General features: G+C 30.9%; 2 protein-coding genes across 3 annotated transcripts; both read right to left on the minus strand.

Annotated features, from left to right (window-relative positions):
* Positions 1-40: 40 nt before the first annotated feature.
* Positions 41-12,107, minus strand: LOC662048 (facilitated trehalose transporter Tret1). Of its 2 annotated transcripts, none has more exons than XM_064358408.1 (4): positions 12,017-12,107; positions 3,578-3,710; positions 1,461-1,646; positions 41-1,231 (listed from the first exon to the last, which is right to left on the minus strand). In XM_064358408.1, the coding sequence occupies exons 1-4, from the start codon at positions 12,020-12,022 to the stop codon at positions 153-155; spliced, it is 1,404 nt and encodes a 467-aa protein (XP_064214478.1). In that variant the 5' UTR covers positions 12,023-12,107; the 3' UTR covers positions 41-152. The 2 variants fall into 2 exon arrangements, with proteins under 2 accessions (XP_064214478.1, XP_973264.1); XM_968171.4 differs by lacking the exon at positions 12,017-12,107 and adding an exon at positions 8,013-8,622.
* A 164-nt stretch (positions 12,108-12,271) lies between these two features.
* On the minus strand, positions 12,272-21,369 carry LOC662010 (uncharacterized protein). The gene is made up of 8 exons (XM_008196303.3): positions 21,151-21,369; positions 21,044-21,100; positions 20,701-20,992; positions 17,992-18,244; positions 17,873-17,943; positions 17,663-17,824; positions 15,391-15,647; positions 12,272-13,898 (listed from the first exon to the last, which is right to left on the minus strand). The coding sequence occupies exons 1-8, from the start codon at positions 21,214-21,216 to the stop codon at positions 13,650-13,652; spliced, it is 1,407 nt and encodes a 468-aa protein (XP_008194525.1). The 5' UTR covers positions 21,217-21,369; the 3' UTR covers positions 12,272-13,649.
* Positions 21,370-21,936: the final 567 nt, after the last annotated feature.

Below are 21,936 nucleotides of genomic sequence, written 5' to 3' on the forward strand. Positions count from 1 at the left end.
TTGTGGCTAATTGTGGTAGGCAACCAATCAAACACAGTCGAAAAATAAATAATTTTATTCATCAATTAAATACAAAAATAGTTGTTTGTACAATCAATCACCGTCGGTTCTATAAGAACTAAGTTTTTTCCAACTAGTTGAAAGTAATTACGTCATGTCTGTATCTGCACCGTGTAAATCCCCTCGTTTTTTATCACTTCCGGGCAAAACCCTTGGTTATCAAACCCATCCAAAACCTTCTTGCGTTTGAAATAATCCTCAATCTCCTGCAAGGATTTGTTCTTAGTTTCGGGCAACACAAATTTACAGAAAAACAGCGCGACCACTGCTGCCAACAAAAAAGTCATCAAAGTGCCGCTGAAATTCAAATGTTCGATCATATCAGGGTAGATTTTGACAAACAGGAAGACAAAACACTGCGCTATGCAGATGACAATCCCGCTCATGATGGACCTAACTTCCAGCGGGAACAACTCCCCGACCAGAATCCACGGAATCGGGAGCATCCCCACCATGGAGAACATCACATTGAAGACGACACACACCAGGGGAAGTACCGGCAAAACCCGTACTTCCCCCGCATGCATCTCGTAGTATTTGAAATAAACGACCATTGCCAACATTGCAACGCTCATCCCCCCGCTCGAGGCCATGCAAAGTAGGCGACGGCCGAACCTATTCACTAGAATCGCAGTCACCATTGACATCCCGAACCGAATCGCCCCGACAATGATCGAAGACACGTAATTGTCCAGTTCGAGATCAGTCTCTTCGAAGAAATTCACAGCGTAAAAAAGAATCGTGTAAATCCCCGATAATTGTTGGAGAAAGAACAAAGTGACAAGGATGAGGAACGGTTTAATGGTGGCAGCACTGCAGTAGATTTCTTTGGCGCTAATTTCGATTTTCTCACTTGAAGCGTGTTTAGAAACTTCGGTTTGTGCCAAAGCTACGTTTCGCCGAAACCAAAAATAACTATCGAAAGCTTTGGAGTGAAGCCCGGCCTTAATTAAATACGAGGGACTTTCCGGAAGAAACTCGACCGCAATTAGCGTAAATAAAGCAAATGAAACGCTCAAAAAAGCAACAGTTGACCACGAGAGGACGTAACCAAGTGTGTAAGTGAGTAAAATCCCGAAGGAGGCGCAGATGGGGCCCAGCGATTGCAGGATTCCCCGGTTTTCGGGAGTCGAGATCTCGCTCACGTAGGTGTAGCACGCTGTCGACATTCCTGCAAAAAACGTAGAAAAAATAATGTATGCAACTATTGCGCCAATTTTTTTTTTTCACAAAAAATTGACAAAAACCCAACATAAACCAGTAATTAGCAATAAAATGGACAAAAATTAGAAAAAAGTAATTTATTTTTATACTATTTATCGCGTTTTTTTTTAAAAAAGTGCGAAAACGCAAAATTGCGAGTTGTAGAAAAAATTTGTATGCAACTCGGGTCCATTTACCTGCGGCTATGCCGGTGACGAGACGCCCGACGTACAGCCAGGTGATGTTGTCGGCCAAAGCAATGCACAGCCATCCTGCCAGAAACGGCACACTGCTGATCTGAATGGACCTTTTTCTGCCAAAGTACTCTGCCAGCAATCCGGAAAGGATCGAGCCAATTGGATTGGTCACAGCACCGAGACTTGCTGAAACGAGAGTTATGTTATAGACTATATAGTTTGAGGCACTCCTGCCGACGCTCGATCGTGCTGTAAATACCCCCTACAATTTTTTAAATGTTGTTGAACGAAAAAAATACGCACAGAACGTGAGAAAATTGCGGCGAGTCAAGGTTTTCCGAAACAATACCGACATTGGCATTGCATTTAATAAAAAAAAATTGATTTATTGCAACTTCCTTCCGATCGGACGGAAGTTGATCGAGGTCGCCCGAATCTGGAGGTTTCGTCAAGGTGTCAATAGCCCGGTCATTGTGTTTGCGATTTGATTTGGATACTTGGACCTTGATTGGGGTTTTGGTAAGTTGAGGAATTTCGAGTGGAGGGTCGCCGGAAGTGGCCTTTGATGACAGAATCTGCCGTCTTTGACACAGTTTTTGGAAAAAATGCGGTTAAAAATGTAACAGGATAATGAAAGCCAAGCAATATCAGCAAAAAATTGTGAGATAATATCGGAGGTATTAATACTATATGAGGCATTAAACTTGACATGGTAATGAAAAAAATATTTGAACAAATCGGGATTATCACAGTGTTTGTGTTTAATTAAGATTATTATTACAATTAACTGTGACACCACTACTTTGATTTTTCGCCGAATATAAGAAACAATTTACAATACGCACATGTTTTCTGAAAAAAATTCGTCGCTGTCTTTAGATCAACTCTTGCTGTGGAATTAAGATTGCTAGATTTTTATTGTCTTTGATAGATTATCGTTTTATTCTGTTGAAGTGTCAAACGTGTTACTTGCACGTAATCGTAAGAAATCAACATACCTTCAAAATTTCACAGCAAGAGTTGATATTTTTGTAACATATTAATAGAATTGGAAAATCAATTTTTAACGATGCCACAAAACTTTTAAAAAGAACAATAGTGGCGATCTTCTAAATATGGAAAAACAAGGAAAAAATATTTTCAACGAAGAGAAAATAATTTTGATAATTAAAGTGTTTTTGCACAATTTAGTTGGATTTTAACGAAATTAAATGAATTTGACAACCGACAGATTTGACATTTATTGACAGGATTTAATTGAGCAGAGCGCCAATTTTTTTGAACTAATTTCAAAGTTAACTAGATGAGAAAACACAGTGTATAAGTATTATATTTTACACAGTTCAAAAAAAAATCACAGAAGATATAGTAAGTGTTACATGAGAAAAAAAGAGAAAAAGAAAAAAAATAGAATTACTTGAGATCACTTCACTTGAAACATGTTAGAGTGACGGACACTTCTTCACAGCGGACATTTTTGTAGGAACATAACAAAACCTATATTAATATTTCCACCCCCATTAGCGGACACCTCTCCACAACGGACAATTAAAAGTTTAAAAAAAATCTTGACTACTAAGATAATTGATACAGTTTGAGAACTTGGAGTTTTGAGAGTTATTATTTCAAAAAAGGAAACTGTTAATAATACGTTTTCACAAAACTTTTTCCCTTTCACAAAATCTGATAGTTGATACGAATTGAGAAATCCAGGATCTTGAGAAACTAACCTACAGTAAATTTTTGTGATTTTCCTTAATATGCCAGAAACATAAATTTATTTATTATTAATTGCGGGTCGTTTATTTTTTTTTTTTAATTTCTGGCGTCATCAATATTATAATAAATATTCAGTCGTTTTTTTGCACTAGTAGGCGCCGCAAAAATTTCCGCCCGCCTTTGCGACTCTTTAATCAAGTCACAAACAGTTTGTTTATGTTTGGAAACCACATTCCATTCATCTCCCTAACTTTCCATTGACCAAAACTTCGGCCCAGTTTTAAATAAAAAATTTTTTTTGCGAAATTATCGACTAGGTCAATGCTCGCGTTTAAGGACAATGTTAAGGCCGCCGCTCCCTTTTATGATTTATTGGTCTAATTTCCATAAATACCAACCGAGCCAGGAGCTCTCTTCCGAATCCACGTGGATGGTGTCCGAGGAGGTGAGTTGAGGGATCAAAATCGCGCTGTAGCCTTGACAGATCCCGATGGAGATCGAGACAGAGTGGGCACAGAAGGCGGCAAGGGCCTGGAAAATTCAAAAAAAAATCGGGCGTTAATTTAGCCAAATTTATGTGTCTGACATTCAATCGGAAAAAATGTGATCAGTGATTAGGTGTTCTAACTGACTTGATTACGAGACTGTCTGACGCTGTACAAGGACGATAGTGACGACTGTTTTTGCAAAATATCGAATATCTTACTGGAATCAAAACTTGGGTTTATTGGTGGTTGCTCCAAGTGACATAATTGATTCAAAATATTTTTAAAAAATTAAAAAAAAGTCATTAAGGGCCTAAGAAGTGATTTTTTTTTACAGTCAAAGGCCCTTTTTACAAAAATATTTGTGTTTCAAGGTATTTTGAAAAAAATAAAAAAATTATAAGGACCTTTTATCCTTTTTTACAGTTGGAGACCTTTTTGAGAAGCAAAAATGCAAAAATTATAAAAATCGTTACACCGAATAACACTTAAAAAAAATAAAACTTCTGAAAATTTTTTGAAAAAAAAATTCATTAAGGCCCTAAATGGTAATATACACATATACGACTTTTTTACAGACAAAAGTCCTTGTAATAAGTTTTGTTTTCTGAAAAAAGCGGGATGACACTTAAAAAAATAGTGTTCTGGTATTTTGAGAAAACAAAAAAAAATCAAAAGGTCCTAACTAGTGGTTTTTAGTTTACCATTTTTTCGCAGTCGAAAGCTTTTTTGTTAGGCTTTGTTTTCTGCAAAAATTAGAAAAATTGTTACATTGACTCACACTTGAAAAAAAAAAAACTTTTGAAACTATTTTGGGAAAAAAACAAAAAAAATGATTAAGGCTCTAGACAGTGACTGGTGATATACGACTTTTTTACAGTCAAAAGCCTTTGTAATAATCTTTGTTTTCTGAAAAAACTGGGTTGACACTTAAAAAAAATAAATTAGTGTTCTGAAAATATTTTGAGAAAACGAAAAAAAATTGAAAAGTGGTTTTTAGTTTACCATTTTTGTACAGTCGAATGACTTTTGTGTTAGGACTTATTTTCTGCAAAAATTAGAAAAATCGTTACACGGGCTAACATTTGAAAAAAATAAAATTACTAATAATATTTTGAAAAAAAAAACAAAAAAATTGATTGAGGCCCTAAATAGTGACTGGTGATATACGATTTTTTTTACAGTCTAAAGCCCTTGTAATAAGCTTTGTTTTTTGAAAAAATCTGAAAAATTCTATGCGGGTTGACACTTGAAAAAATAAAATTAGTGTTTTGAAGATATTTTGAAAAAACGAAAAAAAATTAAAAAGTAGTTTTTGGTTTACAGTCAAAAGGCTTCTGTGTTAGGCATTATTTTCTGCAAAAATTAGGAAAATCGTTCCACGGAATGCCACTTGAAAAAAAATGCAATTTGTATTTTAAGATAATTTGGAAAAAAAGCAAAAAAAAAATATTACGGACCTAAAAAGTGTCTGTCGGTTTTCTATTTTTTGCAGTCAAGAGCCCTTATATTGACGTCAGTTTTTGAAAAAAATCTGGAAATTATCACATGGGATGACACTTAAAAAAATAAAATTTGTGTATTTGTATTTCTGGAAAAATTAAAAAAAAAAGCAAAAAATTTATCACGAACCTAATAGTGCTCACTATTTTTTTAAATAATTTAAACTAACAACGTCTTCAGTTTGGAAAAATTGAGACTTTGTTTATTTCTGGGAAAAAAACGGAGAAAAACAATTTTTTTGTTGTTATTTCTTCTTTATTTGTTATAGGTACAGAGTTAGTCAGCCAAAAGTCGTACAGAAATCAGCGTTCGCACTTAAATACCTTATTTTTTTGTGTCAACATGTAAATTTTTTCAAAATTTTACTACCTCTCCTTATAATTAAAAATAATTAATTAACAATATTAAGATCAATAAAATAAAAAAAATGACAATAAGTAAAATAAGTAAAATAACTATGAATAAATAATGTTCTCGAGCAAAAAATTCTTAATAAAATTATTGGTGGCACCAAAATTACATTTATTAATTTTTAATTTCCACTTGTTTAAATATTTTTTTTTGTTAAAATTTTTTATAACTTTGTATTCGTATTATGTTGTTTTTGATTACGGTATTATTTTGCTAACAACGCATTTTTTTGCTTATTGCATGTTTATCGATTTTTTTAACTTTGTAATAAAATTATTTGTAGCTTTTGGTTATTACTCACTTTATTACCACAAATAACAAAGATATTGACCTGGTATAGAATTTTACAAGGACTCCCTGTATGTAGAAATTCGACCTTAAATTTCGGATAACTGTTTAAGATTGAACACAATTTCAAGTGTTAACAAACTGTCAATTTTAATTTACCATGGAAAGCACTTAAAAAAATTAGAGAATTTTTCTTAAGTCGGAACCAATTATCACTTTATTTACTATTATATTTAAAAAAAAATTTTTTTTCCTCAAGTGTCTGGAAAAAAAATAAGAAAACAATAAGTTTAAAAATAAAACCCACAAGTGCAAGCATTGTATTTTTATCAGTGCAAGAACGCAATCAATTCACTTTATTAACGATCTAATCTCCAAATCTCCAATTCGAGTAAGATCAAGGACACGTCCAAGATTTTTCGGTGGCTTTTTACGACTTGTCCGATTTGCATTCGCTCTAGCAACGAATTTTGAAACGACAAAGAGTGAAATCCGCGTTTTACCTAATCATGAAGAAAGTTGCCAACAACTTATCTAAACATTATATAAACTCGAACACAATCAAAAGAAATGTGCGGTGTGTGCAGTAAGCCATTAAACGACTCACATCCGGACATTAAGACGAATTTTCGCGTTTTAACAATTACGATCAATTTACGTGACGCAACAATGAGGAAACAATTGACGAGCGTAATCGCGTTACCTTCGGTCAAGATCAAGGCATGCCGCGGAGAAATTTACGACCAGCGAAAAAAGAAACATTTCGTGGTTATTTTAACACAATTTTAAACACAGGCCCAATCAAGCATTAGTTTAAAACACGAGGTGTTTGCATGTCTTTAATAATTTCATTCAAAAATTGAAAATTTTATTAAGTTCAGTTGTAATAAACAAAAATATAAATTCAAAAGTAGCTTTTTATAAATTGGATTAAGAAAAAAACATGAAAAAATCTCAGTTGACACACCCTGTATATTGTTAATTTTTTCTAATGTTTTCCAATTATTGTTTTAGCAATTCAAACAATCGTATTTATTCAGACGTAATTATTTTTAATTTTTTTTCCATTAATCATGCTCTGAATCATTTATGTCGATAATGCAATTGCGTTTCATAAAAATTAGGAAATAATTAACATAATTAGCTAGTGTGCTGTGCAAAATTTCGCATTGTACATTTTTGATACGCGACAAAAAATAGTAAAGAAAACGACAGATTTATTTAGTTTTGTTTGTTAAAAAAATTATTATTAAATAATTTTAGTGTTTTTTTGAAAAAATTTTTGGTTTGAAAAATTCGATAACCCAAGAAAATGGTTTTCTTAAATATAGCGTCTTTCTTATAACATATTTTTTTATAAAATATTATACAGGGTTAGTCTGCTATATGTATATTTTTACTGTATTTCAAAAATTGACAATTGTACCGAAATGAGCGTTAGCTATTAAGTACATTATTTATTTTCTCAGGTCATTTTTTACAGTTCCTCACTGTTCAAATTAATTAATTATTATTAAGTTAAAAAAATATATTTTTCATTATTTTTTTTATTTTATTTTGTTTAAAAATTGTCGTCAAAAAACTTTATTTCTTCTGTAGCGCATGTTTAATTACAATTAAATGTGCTGGTAAATGTGAGCTACACAACAAATAAACCTTTTAACAGACTAACCCTGTATAAAATAAACTATATCACTTTATCTTACACTGACTTATTTTTTCCGAAATTAAATAATAATTTAACCAAAAAACCCTAATTCAATTTTTTTATCACCCTGAATAGTGTTTCCTTGTTAAAAACTACTGTTAAAAATAATATTTTTTGAAAAAAACTCAAATTTCATAAATTTTGGACAAAGATAACAATTCGTTAAAAAACTGACTGAGACGACTTTACATTTTTTTGGTAGAAATTTTGTTAAATTATTACAATAACTAAAAAAATTTCTAGTGCGAAAAAATATTGCAATGAAAAGTAAGTTTAATCGCAAGGTCGCAGTAGGCCAAGTCTATTACTTATATGAACTTGAGTTCAATATCTTCAGCTAATAGCGTTCTCTTAAAATAAATTAAATATTTCAAGTTCTTGTACACGTCAAAAAAATTTTTTTGAATATATTTTTTTCTTAATGAAGAAAATTCTTACCGTCCTTCCAGCGCCGTACTCCCAAAATTTGTGTACGAGTTTCGGCAAGAGTCCCATTTCGGCGCCCAAACCTCAATTTTCCCTCTAAACCATAACGAAAAATATCACAGTCGCAATAGGAAACAAATTAAGAGAAAAACAGCCGGCGTCTGTCTCACATAGTTGGCAGCGTAATCGAAAACAAACGAGCGTCGCGATATACACTACTGTCAGATTTTCTTCAATCACCACGATGTCGCGATTTCTCTCCCTCCTCTCGCCGTCTGACTCACAGCACACTTGATCATTTTCACATTGACATGGGGGTTATAAACGGGGGAGATAACCCCCACCCCCGACCGCCACGTGACAATTTTCCCAAAAAATTGGGCACGCCACTGGTTTTTTCGTTTCAAAATCGAGCTATAAAGGCGGCCGTGACTGTGGTTTACTATTCATATACAGGGTGAGAGGATGCTGCAATTTTTATCGGACTGTCATCAGATATTTTCTCAGAGATTTTCCATATTTATGAAAACGCTCACTTATTAAATAAAGGTCGCGCTTTCGCTTGTTTTCTTGAAAACAAACGCAAATTATGAAAAAAAAATAATTTTGAGTATTTCTCTTTAAATCATTTAAAATTACTTCCGCTAACAAACACGTCATGGAAATAATTGATGCCAAAAATATACTGCATTTTATTTTTCGCTTATTTTTGACTTTTTTTTCCAAAAACATGTTAAAATCGTCTGAAAAAATACGATAACTAGAGTTTCCCTTTAGTCAAAAAATGAGCTTGGACATACACATTGTTCAAAAATGATTGTCCATGAATGAAATTTGCACTTCGTTTACATTGTAAATCATGTTATAAGTGACAGATCGGCCAAAATAACGTAAAAAATTCCGAATCTAAGAACAGAAAGCACAAAAATAAAAAACACAACTTTATTGAACCATGTAGAAAAATTTGACAGAGATGATTTTACACAGAAACTAAGCTAGTCGTTTGAATGAAGCCGAAAATTTGGTCATGGTCTACTTGATGAACAAGCATTTTTGAACAGTCTGTATAAAAATTATAAAGAAAATTATTCATTTTTTTGTCATTTTTTCACTATTTCAATTCAGATAGGTGTTTTGTCATAGGAATTTCATAGCAGACTTGGTACAGAAGTATTTATATACAGAGTGTGTTGTATACTCAAATTTGAAAAAAAAATATTGTCAAAATATTCTCAAATATTCTGGCACCATATCTGTAAAATAATTAAAAATATTCGTTTTCAAGAAATATTTTATTTGAAACAAGACTATTTTTAGCCTAGTTTTATTGACAGCATGCAACTAGATTTTATTGACTTTTATTTATTCATTCTTACTAACAATTTTTACTAAAAGTAGAACATATTATACATGTTTGTATAAAAAAAACTATTAAATCTTTCAAATTATGAAAAAGAAAATGTCAGCCGTAATTTAAATAAGACAGTTGTACACAGTTGTAAATATATTCCGACATTTACAAAAATTTTGGAAGCATCAGTTTTTATAACATTTAAAGCCATTTAATTATTTTATAATTTGTGAAATCCGGCTATAAATAAAAATTCTACAGCGCCTAATGTTTATAAAAGAATCACCCTGTATATTTATATATTGGAGAAAAATTTTGAAAAAAATCACTTATACGAGAGAAAACTAAAGTAGATATTTAGCAAATGCTGATTTTTGTGTACTTATTACTTTTTAAGATACGACAGTTAAAAATATTTTAATAGACTAAATTGTCTAAACTTACAATGGAAGTACTTCCGGATATATCGGAAGTTTTTTGTTATTTTAAATGAGACAATTTTGTGATTGCTATCATTTTTTTCTGAAGACAATCACAGTTAAAAAAAGGAGAAAAAATTTTAAAATTGAAGCAAAAAATTACCAAACAAACTTTTTTTGAGTTGAAATTTTAACAGTTAATTGAAAAAAAAAATCAGTCGGCTGTGGCCCCACCCAAAAATATGAAAATTATTGGCCAACAGACAATGAACAAGCACGGCCTACACGATTTCCAAAAACAATTGAATCAATTTGAACAATTTAAAACGGCAAATCTCCGATTGCAAATGAATTTGCTTCGCCCACAAATTTCGAAATTCGGTTTTTTCGCAACAAGTGGCAAAAAATTCTAATAAAGTGAATAATGAACGATTATAATTAGTCGGAGTCAAGATGAAGGTTAGCAATGTCTAGGGGAAAGAAGTGCAATAAAATTAATTTTGCAAAAATCACCACCGGAAATGTCGTTGTTTCCGACAGCCGGAAACGTGGTAGTAAAGGGTAGATTTCTGCGCATTTTTGCGCAGACTTAGTCCAAGGTGCAGTTGTCGGATATGTAAAGTAATTACGTTTCGAAATTTCCAATTTTAAAGTTTAATTAAATTCGATCAAAATAATACAAGTTATCGCATTGACCCCCTCACTCATCAGAATCTAATTACGGCCGCAAGGACTGTCCACTTAATATTGTATCAAATATCGAAGTGAAAACCGATCTAAGGTCGGTGGATTTTTTCCACTTGGTGCAGTTTTTCCGCTTTTCCTGACACCGAATCGCGCTGACATTGTTCTTGATCTTTACTTTGCAATAAAGAGATTATTGCAGATATTGTGCTGTTATTGACCCATTTTAGCAAATGTGTTTTATTATGGTCGACGGTACGCCCACCGCATAACATTGCTTAATGAGCAAGTGTCGGATTTTTTTCTCTATGGTTTCAATTTCGACACTTGGAAAAATTTGAAATAATATAATCGGGCGCGATTTATCGGCACGTTTGTGGTAATCGTGTGTGCGCATCGAGTGACCTCTTTTTAGCGACACTCGGTGGACAATTACACCTACGAGAGGTTGCACAAGTGTGGAGGAGAGCGCAAAAGTTGGACCAATTCTGGAATAAATAAATAAGTAAAATAATAGAAATAATTGTCCATGTAAAATGATCCGGGGAATCGATTGGCATCGACAAAATTGCCAAATTCCTAATAGTTTTTTAGTTATGAATTTTTTATAATTTTACCAATTTTTGCATTTGTCTCCAATTTGCTCGAAAACTATTAGTCGGAGAACAATGATTTTTTTTGAAAAAGATAGATAATTTAAAGAGCTTTCCAACGATAATACACTTCATAGGGTTATCTCTGATAGTTCCGGAGCTATTGCTCGACAAAAGTTCCGGGTACCCAAAATCGACCAAAACTGCGACGAAAATTGAAAAAATCAAACATCAAAAAATCGAACATATGGACTTTTTGTGGACTAAAAACAACTTTTGTGGGTTGTTAAGACATAAAGAAGTCCATAAAAATTTGCTGGAGTGAATTTAAAAAAAAATTTTTTTCATCACTTTGAAGGTAAGTTAATATTACTCAGGAAATTTGAGCAAAAAAATTGAAAATTTTAAATCTCGTGAAAAGTTGGTATAATACAGAAAAAAAGCCGCTGAATCCAATGGAACAAACCGCATTGCTCTACGACTTTTAGTTTTCGAGTTATGAATTTTTTTAATGAATAAAATTTTTCACTATGACAAATGGCTACCCTAAATTTAGGCAAAAAATTTTAAATTTTTAATTCCTGTGAAAAATTGATATAATATGTAAAATGAGCCGTAGAATTCAATGGAACAAACCGCAGTGCTCTACGACTTTTAGTTTTTTTTTATGAATTTTTTTAGTGAAAAACTTTGATCGCCTCTGTAGCCGGAACCGTTGCCCGGAGCGGCTCCAAGTTTGGTCGAAAAAATAGATAAAATTAAGCGCTATCAGATGGTTTTTTGTTCGTTGCTCTAAGTCTTACTTTAAGCAAAAAAATTGAATATTTAAATCTCGTGTAAAGTTGGTATAACACAGAAAATGAGCCGCAGAATTCACTGGAACAAACCGCTTTGCTCTACGATCTTTCGTTTTCGAGATAGATAATTTATTTTCGCTTTTTAGCTTTACGTAAAAATTGTATTTTTCACCTGCATAAATTAATCCGTTCAATCTTATCTCACATGCACTTTTGCCACGAATTCACGACTTGAAGTATTTATATCATTCAAAATAATTTATTTAAAACACAAACAAATTGCAATAACAAAGCTTATAAATAGAGTTATAATAATTTTGTAAATTCCAATTACGTCTAATCACGATAAGCATATTGTTTACAATTTTTAGCTGATTATTCAGCGAACGAAATAACCTCTAACGTCTTTTTCGAAATAAAACTCCAATGAAAATATATACCATTTAATGCAAATTTTCATCTAAGTACAAGTCACAGAGAAACACATCACATTATTGGTGCAGTAGTTGGAAAAAAAGTGCGCCGACACATACAAGTGATTCGTCGATAACAGTCGATTTTGGCACAAAATTACAATGATCCCATCACGTGGAACACTCTGTATACAGTAAATAGACTTATTTAAAGATTAACGTTCGTATAGATTTGCCTTAGTAAATAAACTGGCTGCTTTTATTTACTAATCTCACACAATAGTCAATAGCAAATTTAATTATTATTACTAATTACACTAAATACAGGCTGGTTCAAAAGTAACAGACAAACTCTCGTATCTTTTTTGTTTCCTAGGATTCAAATTTACAAATTTTTTAATTGCTTTAGACATTAACTATTAATTTTTTTTCGCTAACTAAAGTAAAAAAATGTCAAAATGTCAAAAAATTAACTTTGAAGGGCCATAATTCGTGAAAAAAGGCTCAAACAATTTTTTGTCATAGGAACTTTTCATTCAATTTGACGTCCTTTACCAGCCCCCGAAAGATTGTACGGTACTTTTGAATCACCCTGTATACGAAGGTGGGCCAACAAGTGGTGTTTTATTTGAATTATCACAAACCAGAGTGTAGACGACAAAAATGCATTGTATCATTTTTCGTGATTGTTTGATGAAAATATTTGTTATCAATAATTATTATCAATTAACGTGCTTACTTTACTATAACTCTTATCGCACTATTTACTCAAGTAGGTCAGAATCCACTTTTCAGCCCACCCTTACCACTTGATACAAAATATTTGGCAACAATAGTTATTAAACTTTTTTAATTCGTAAAAATAATCCTATGAAAAATAATTCATTTGTAAGCTCACTGTCGATTATATCATACAGGGTGGACACAGAGGTGCGTAATCGGTCTATAACTTTTTTGCTATTGGAAATATTACCATTCTGTTTTCATTATCCGATAGAACGACCTAATGTCCACAAACTTTAAATATTTTTTTTATAGACAGGGTGTTGTTTTATTTTTTTAAATAGAACACCCAATATATTTTTTGATAATTAAATTCTACGTAAAAAAATAATGTAACTTTATATAAACTATCATGGGTCTATCTCTTTTCGTTTCGGAATTATTCAACTTTTTGTTATAAAAAAGACCAATTTTTGGAAAATTACTGGGAAGTCGCCACCCTGTATACAACATCTTGTGTATAATAAAATATTTTTAGTTGGCGTGGTAATTTTTCAAGTAACAAAAAATTTATAGAGCGATTACGCACCCCTGGGTCACCCTGTATATCTGATTGCATTATTTAATAGAATAATTTTTTTGATTTTTCCTTGGGACTTTATCCCGTGCTCAATTCTCTGGAAAGGAGGAATTTGTCGCATTGCGAAAGCAATAATCCATTACTTTCCCGTGGGAACAAGTGTCGATCTCGTTGAAGTCCAGAATGAGAAAGACAACGCCCAGAACAGCGACTGTAAGTCCAAAAAGGACAATGGCAAGGGCTGGAACTTTACGCGAGGACAAAACGTGTCCTTCTTCCAGCTGAAGGTAACTGAGAGCTGGCAGAATGTAAGCCAAAGGCACGGCTGCCAGGACACCCTGGAAATGACAAAGTTTTTCCACTTAATTAAATGATAAATCACACACGTGCCTGATTAGCGGATTTTAATTAAAAAGTATTTTAAGACACACAAAGTGCGGATATTTGATAAAAAAGATTATCTTTCGACACACAAATAATTATTTCAAACACTGGTTTTGAAACTAATCATAAATTCAATTAAACAATCATAAAAAAACACAGACTAGATTTAATAAACGCCCATAAATCAATCAAAAATTTATCATGTTTTTTTAACAAATATTTTTCAAGCAAATTGAAATAAGAAAGTGTTTTTGTTCAGTTGCCAGGTGAAACATCAATGAATAGAAATAGAAATAGAAATAGAAATAGAAATAGAAATAGAAATAGAAATAGAAATAGAAATAGAAATAGAAATAGAAATAGAAATAGAAATAGAAATAGAAATAGAAATAGAAATAGAAATAGAAATAGAAATAGAAATAGAAATAGAAATAGAAATAGAAATAGAAATAGAAATAGAAATAGAAATAGAAATAGAAATAGAAATAGAAATAGAAATAGAAATAGAAATAGAAATAGAAATAGAAATAGAAATAGAAATAGAAATAGAAATAGAAATAGAAATAGAAATAGAAATAGAAATAGAAATAGAAATAGAAATAGAAATAGAAATAGAAATAGAAATAGAAATAGAAATAGAAATAGAAATAGAAATAGAAATAGAAATAGAAATAGAAATAGAAATAGAAATAGAAATAGAAATAGAAATAGAAATAGAAATAGAAATAGAAATAGAAATAGAAATAGAAATAGAAATAGAAATAGAAATAGAAATAGAAATAGAAATAGAAATAGAAATAGAAATAGAAATAGAAATAGAAATAGAAATAGAAATAGAAATAGAAATAGAAATAGAAATAGAAATAGAAATAGAAATAGAAATAGAAATAGAAATAGAAATAGAAATAGAAATAGAAATAGAAATAGAAATAGAAATAGAAATAGAAATAGAAATAGAAATAGAAATAGAAATAGAAATAGTTATTTAAAATTATGTAATTTTAAGTTTTAAGTTTAAATCACGTAAGCTGAAATTTCCTTTATGATTGCGCTATTAACAGATTTAATCAAAAGTGCGGAATTATGGGAAGTATTCAATTTTCTCAAATAGAGGAATTTCCAATTGCTTTCTCATTATTTTTATTAGTCGTGCGCACGCCACTGTTAGCGTTGAAGCATTTTCCGAATTAATCCAATCAGTGAGGCTTAATTTAACGCTTTAATTTGTTCGTCGTGTTAAAATCTCCTCCTAAATTATCTAAATTGTGTCAAAATTGTTGTTTTTTAGTAATTATTATTTGCGTCGCACAAAATTGTGCAACAGTTCGTCAGCAGCAGCTATTATTTTTTATCAATTTTCGCAAATTTGTATCGTTATTTAGTCGTTAGTGCATTTGTGACGTTTATTGCATGTAATCAAAAACGTATTAAAATTTCTTTACTTACGTTCAATTCGAGGACCACCCCTAAACAGTCGGTGGATATCGAAATGAAGTAAGTGGTGCCAACAATGGCCAAAGTAATCAAATAATGTGTTCGTTCGGAGATGGGAACGTTGGGGTCGTTTCGCAGGAAGGAACTGGTGATGACTTCACGAGTGACGAAACATTCAATTGGGTAGGTTAGGAGGATTTGGATGCTGAAGAGCAAGCGGCTGAAGTTCATCAAGTCGTCGGTCCAGCAGTAGTTTTCAAGAAGGTCGCCTGAAAAATTTAAAATTTTCCTACCTGATTTTTTTTGAAAAATAAAATGTTTTTACCTGTTTTGTTGTTTATTTTTATCAATTCTTACACAAAAAAATGGTCACAAAAAGTATATACTTTGATGTAATGCCTTATCATGTCTAGAAGGCTTTGACAAAAATATATAATAAAATCAAAGAGCAAAAGACGAGAACAGAAAAGGTAGAGAAATAAAAATCAAGAAAAAAAGAGCTAAAGAAAAAAAATGCAAGAAATATAAAACTAAAAAAAAAGAGCTAGAAAGAAAAAGATCAAAGCTAGACAAGAGAAGAACTAGAGATAAAAAAGCTAAAGACGAAAAAAGAAAAATGAAAGACATTAAAATCTAGAAAAAAAACAGCTAAAGAAAAATAAAGATAAACTATAGAAAAATAAGCCAAAAAAATTAAAACTAGAAGAAAAGAAAAGAGATACAAAAAATGAGCTAGAGAATAAAAATAGAAAAGAAAAAGATAAGCTAGAAAAGGAAACAGAGAACAAAAAAAAACTAGAAAGAAAGAGACAAAAGCTAGAAAAAAAAAGAAATAAAGAAAAATGGAAAAGCTAGAGAAAAAAAGAGCTAAAGACGAGAAAAGAAGAAGTAAAGAAACAAAAATCTTTAAAAAAAGTGAGCTAATAAAAAACAGAGATAAACTACAGAAAAAAAAAGGTTTAAACATAATAACTAGAAAAAAAAAGAAAGAAGATACAGAAAAAATATGCCAGGAAAGAGAAGATCTAAAAGAAACAGATGAGCTAAAAAAGGAAACAGTTAGAAAGAAAGAGGCGAAAGCTAGAAATAAGAAGAAATAAAAAAAAATAAAGAGCTAGAGAACAAAAAAGCTGAAATAAAGGAAAAAACAGAGAAGAGCTATACGATTATAAGAGAAGAGCTACAGTAGAGATAAACAAGAGAAAATAAAATCTAGAGAAAAGAAAACTAAAGACGAGAACAGAAAAAGTATAGAAATAAGGATCTAGAAAAACGAGAGCCAAAAACAAATAAACTAAAGAAAAAAAGGTAGAAACATAAGAAATTGAAAAAAAGAAAAGAGAAGAGATACAAAAAAATTGTGCTAAGCAAGAGAAGAGCTAGAAGAAAAAAATAAGCTAGAAAAGAAAACAAAGAATAAAAAACTAGAAAGAAAGAGACAAAAGCTAGAAAAAAGAAGAAATAAAGAAAAATAGAAGAGCTAGAGAAAAAAAGAAGAGCTGGAATAAAAAAGATATCCGAGTATAAAAGAACAGCTACAACAGAGATTAGCTAGAGAAGAAAAAATCAAAAGAAAAAAGAGTTTAAGACGAGAAGAAAAAAAGTAGAGAAATAAAAATCTAGAAAGAAAAGCTAAAGAAAAAAGCTAGAAAGAAAAAACGAAAGTTTGACAAGAAAAAACCTAAACAACAGAAGATCTAGAACAGAAGAAATAGAGAAAAAAAGCTGAAATGAAAGAGTAAAACAGAAAAGAAATAAATAAAAAAAAGCTACAGTAGAGATGAGTTAAAGAATAGAAGAGCTAGAAGAAAAAAGGTGAACTATAAAAGAAGAGAGAAAAAGAAAAAGAAAGCTAGACAAGAGAAGTGCATAAAAAATAAAAAAAAATAAAAGAGCTAGAGAAAAAAGCTAGGAAAGAAAAGAGAAGAACTAAAGAAGAAAAGACAAAAATTATTGCGAAAGATATTAATTAACTTCTTCAAAGCCTTAATTTTGAAAAAAAAAAAAAACAAATCTAAACCTAAATTTTAAATCACTGATTTCAAAAAAAAAATAACTAAAACAATTGTTGATAAAATTTTGTACATCATACTTTAATAAAAAAAGACTCTAAATTTTCAGAGGTTGTATTTCGACATGAACCTCATTTTTTCGCGTAAAACCGGTGGTAATTAATTTACCAAACACAATCCATCACCGTTCTATGTCAAGTACGCTTAATTTATCATCACCGCTCAAATTTATTCAGCAATAAATAAAGAAACGACGAAAAATAATCACTCACCTTGCGAATACGCCGTAAAAGTCGTATACCCAGCAATCCCAAACAATAATGCAACAATCAAACTTGTCAAAAGCGAAATATGTGTAACAATCTCCCACCGTTTTTCGTTGGCGTTTTCGATTGAGCCGTAAATTAGAAACGTGTTGTGGTGACACATAAAGGCTGAAATTTCGCCCTAAATTTTAACAAAAAAAATTACTAAATTCTCACCAAACGCCATAATTCCAATCGCTGGAATGATGTCTTTGTTGAAGAAAGACCAGGCGTGCGGATGAGGAGGCCTAGATTTTGATTTTGGTATTTTTTTTAAATATGGGAAAAAAACTTACACAATCTCACTCATGGTTCCAATGCGTACGAAAATCGCAAAAAGAATAAAACCGATGCAGACAAGACTCACGAATGAGATTTTCGCCAGTTTTGCTATTTTTCGATAGAGGCAAAGAGGAACTGTGACCAGGAGGGTGGCTATGAGGACGATCACGTGGCGTTTGGCGAAAAGTGAATCAGGGGTGATTCCTGTTAAGCGAATTATTACTTTGGTTACGGTGTCTCCGACAACGACGTTGTACGAAACCATGGCTGGAAAAACAAGACAAAAAATTTATAGATTTACTTAAAAATTTTGATCAGAAGAGTTATAGAAAAGAAGAGCTAGACAACAAAGACTTGATGTAGAAAAGAAAAAAACTAATAACTAAAAAAAGAAAGCTAGAACGAAGAAGAATTAAAAAACAGAAGAGTTAAAAAAAGGTTCAGAAAAAAACAAATATGCTAAAAAAAAGTTTGGAAAAAGAAGAGTCAAGGAAAATAAGAGATGGAGAAGCAATAAGATGAAGAGAAGGTTTAGAAAAAAAGAGAAGTTAAATAAGAAGAGGAAAACAAAGAAACAAAGAGCTAGAGAAAAAAAGTTCAAAAAAGGTCAAAGAAAAAAAAAGTTAGGAATGAAAAGCTAGAAGAGAAAAGAACTAATAGAGCTAAAAACGAGTTTGAGAAGAAAAAACCTATAGAAAAAAAGCCAAAGAAAAGCAAAGCTAGAGAAAAAAAGAGCTAACAAAGTGAGATAAGCTAAAAAAAATTTAGAAAAAAAAAATTATCTAAAAAAAGAAAAGGTAGACAAAGAAAAAAAGACCTAGAGAAAAAAAAATGTTTAAAAAAAAGAGCTAATAGAAGAGCTACAGAAAAGAGAGCTAATAGAACTAAAAAAAAGTTTACATAAAAGAACTAGAGAAAAACAAAAGTAGAATAAAAAGAAACTAAAGAACAAAGAAGCTAGAGAAAAAAAGAGCTAGAAAAAGAAAATTTACAGAAAAAAAAGCTAGACAAACAAAGAAAACAGTTAATAAAAAAAGAGCTAGGAGAAAAATGAAATGAAAAGAAAAGATTTAGAAAAAAATTACCTAAAAATATGAGTTAAAAAAAAGACAGACAAAGAAAAAAAGGGCTAGAGAAAAAAAGTTCAATAAAACGAAAAGCAAAAAAAAAATAGCTAGGAAAGAAGAGCTACAGAAAAAAAAGCTAATCGAATTAAAAAAAGTGAGAGAAGAAAAAACCTATAGAAAAAAGGAGCTAAGAAAAAGCAAAGATAGAAGAGAGAAGAGCTAAAGAAAAAAGAAGCTAGAGAAAAAGAACTACAAAAAAACAAAATTTAGAGAATGAAAAGCGAAGAAAACAGTTAAGAAAAAAAAGCCAAAAAATAAAATAAGTTAAAAAAAGAAAATCTAGAAAAAAAATAAAAATAGGATTTAAAAAAAGAGACAGACAAAAAAAGGCTAGACAAAAAAGTTCAAAAAAAACAAAAAAGAAAAGAAAAGCAAGAGGAAAAAAATTATAAGATAATCGTTTATTTAGTGCAAGGAAATAATATAATCTTATACAAGAGTTATTAGAAGAAAAGAGCTAAACAAAAAAGAAATAAGCTAGAGAAAAAAAAACAAGAAAATAAAAAACGATAAGCTAGGGAAGATAAGAGCTAAAAAGATGAAAGCTACAAAAATAAATACTCAAAAAAGAGAAAGTCCAGAAAAAAGAAAACCGTAGAAAATAAAAGTTAGACAAAAAAAGGGATAACGAAAAAAAAGGAAACGTAGAAAAAAACAAGAAAACCAAAAAATATTTTTTTTATAAAAGTATGGACCAATTTTAGACTTTAACAAATAATAGAATAAATAAATTTTTGCTTAGTTTCTTATAGCAACATGTCAAATTATGAAAAAAGAAGAAGTTTGTTACTGAGACTATAAAAAAAGACACTATTAAAAAAAACAACACAAAAAATAAAAAAACATATAAAAAATGCTGGAAGCCAATCAAGAAAAACCGTTTAAATGAAACGAATGGAAAAAATAAACTTAGATTTATAAAAACAGAAGCAAAAAGCTATAGAATCCACAAAAAGTTGATCATTTTATTAGTAAATAACCACAAAATTGGTATTTAGCATATTTCTCTTTTTTAAGTAAAAATAAAAACAAAAAACCTTAACCCTTGATTGATTCGGCAGTGACTCAGAAACAATAATTACCTATTTTACAACAAAAAGAACAACATTTTTACACGTTAATTTTGCAAGTCATTTGAAACCTAAAAATAAATTGCAACAAATACTTAACGGAAATAAATAATAAAAATCAATCACGTAAGTGGCACTTGAACGCAACAAAGGAATTTTATTTAAGAATGGTGTTTAATTGTCAATTATCAATTAAAAAATAATTTAGATACTCGTATTTCAGATAATCTTTGATGCAAAGAAAAGAACAATAACTTGTTATCAGATGCGTGCAAATGGAATGTGATAAGTACTTCAAATGCTTGAAAAAAAAACAAAAAAAATGTAAAAAAATGAGCTGATTTATCTGAGTTCTAAAGTAGTTTGGCGCATTTCTCAACCAAAAGTTACCACAAATAGATTATTTATTTAATAATTGAGATAAGAAAGGAAAAATCAACAGCTGATTATACTAATTTGCAAAGTTGTTTTGAAAGTTCCTACAACTATTTAAGCTTGTAATATTTTAGTGATTTTTCAAACTCACCAATAAAAGGGTAAAAAAACTGCAAAACCCCCAACAGCACATATCCAGGTTTGCCAAACGCAGCTTCCATAATCCCCTGGTAGGAAAACTTGCCACTAATATGCCCACTCCTCACCATCAAAATCAAAGAATAATCGGTAATATAAGCAACCAGGACCAACAAAACCAACCCGAAAAAAAACCCAGCTTCATGAAGGGCATACGGGATCCCGATCACCCCACTCCCGATAATGGAATTAATAAAATTAAAACTGGCCCATGGCAGACTAGATTTATTACTCCCATCATCGTCCTGGAAAAATTTTTCGTAAAAAAAAATTGCCAAAATTTTCACAACTGTTACGTTTATTAGTTGTTTCATGTCGTCGAAGGCATTTTCGTTCGAGTCGATACTACTACCCTAAAAAAAAACCGAAAAATAATTAAAGGGTTAATTAAAAAATTCCTCACCCTTTCCTCGCTGTAGTTTCGACGGTCGAGAATGTAGCTCGTTTCGTTTAGGTTTTGTGTGGCCATTTTTCAGTTAGTGGTGCATTGTCGGAGAAATGGGAAATTAAGGCGATTTTTGAACCAACATTGTGTGATGTTAAGTCGGTTGTAAAGGGACGGATGGAGGAAGTACTGTCGGGATGAAGTCAGAGAGACTGACGTAGATGGAAAACATCGATTTTCGGAGGGATTGTGCGCGTTAAGGGATGATATGTTTGTTGAGAAAGTTTCGGATATTTGTCAATATTTTATGGCACGTCGTTGGAAGGGCAGTTTGCTTTTAGTGTGATTGAGGGCGAATTAATGAGCGGTTTTGTGAAAGGATGGGATTTTATGTTCTTTTTTTTTAATATTTTCAGTGAAAAACTTTGAAATTTATAGTGGATTTTTTTATTAAAATAAGAACAGATCGGATAGAAAAATAAAGAGGCTTAGAAAAGATATAAGCTAGATTAGAGAAAAGTTTGAAGAAAAAAGGGCAACAGAAAAAAAAGAAAATAAAGCTAAAGAAGAAAAGAAATTGAAAAAACAAGAAAAAAAAAGTCAAAAAAAAAGAACTAGAAAAAAATAAGAGATAAACTAAACAAAAAAAAGAGGTAAAAAAAATTTAAAAAAAAAGCTAGAAAAAAACAGAACTAGAAAAAAAAATAAAGAAAAACCAGAGAAAAACGTGTCGAGCTAAAAAAGAGAAAAAGAGATTAAAAAAGAGAAAAGCTAGAATTTGATGCTTAAAAGCTTTATTTCTAG

This window comes from Tribolium castaneum, chromosome 8 (assembly GCF_031307605.1).
Source record: "Tribolium castaneum strain GA2 chromosome 8, icTriCast1.1, whole genome shotgun sequence".
Taxonomy (NCBI): Eukaryota; Metazoa; Arthropoda; class Insecta; order Coleoptera; family Tenebrionidae; genus Tribolium; species Tribolium castaneum.

Excerpts from the sequence above, each read along its gene's own strand:
- LOC662048 (XM_968171.4), bottom strand. The coding sequence starts at position 8,069 with ATGGGACTCTTGCCGAAACTCGTACACAAATTTTGGGAGTACGGCGCT. Across the intron at positions 1,647-3,577 it reads GGAAGAGAGCTCCTGGCTCG|CAAGTCTCGGTGCTGTGACC; the intron begins GTTGGTATTTAT and ends CTCTCGTTTCAG. Across the intron at positions 1,232-1,460 it reads CGTCACCGGCATAGCCGCAG|GAATGTCGACAGCGTGCTAC; the intron begins GTAAATGGACCC and ends CGTTTTTTGCAG.
- LOC662010 (XM_008196303.3), bottom strand. The coding sequence starts at position 21,216 with ATGGCCACACAAAACCTAAACGAAACGAGCTACATTCTCGACCGTCGA. Across the intron at positions 18,245-20,700 it reads GTTTTTTTACCCTTTTATTG|CCATGGTTTCGTACAACGTC; the intron begins GTGAGTTTGAAA and ends TTGTTTTTCCAG. Across the intron at positions 13,899-15,390 it reads GGGTGGTCCTCGAATTGAAC|GGTGTCCTGGCAGCCGTGCC; the intron begins GTAAGTAAAGAA and ends TGTCATTTCCAG.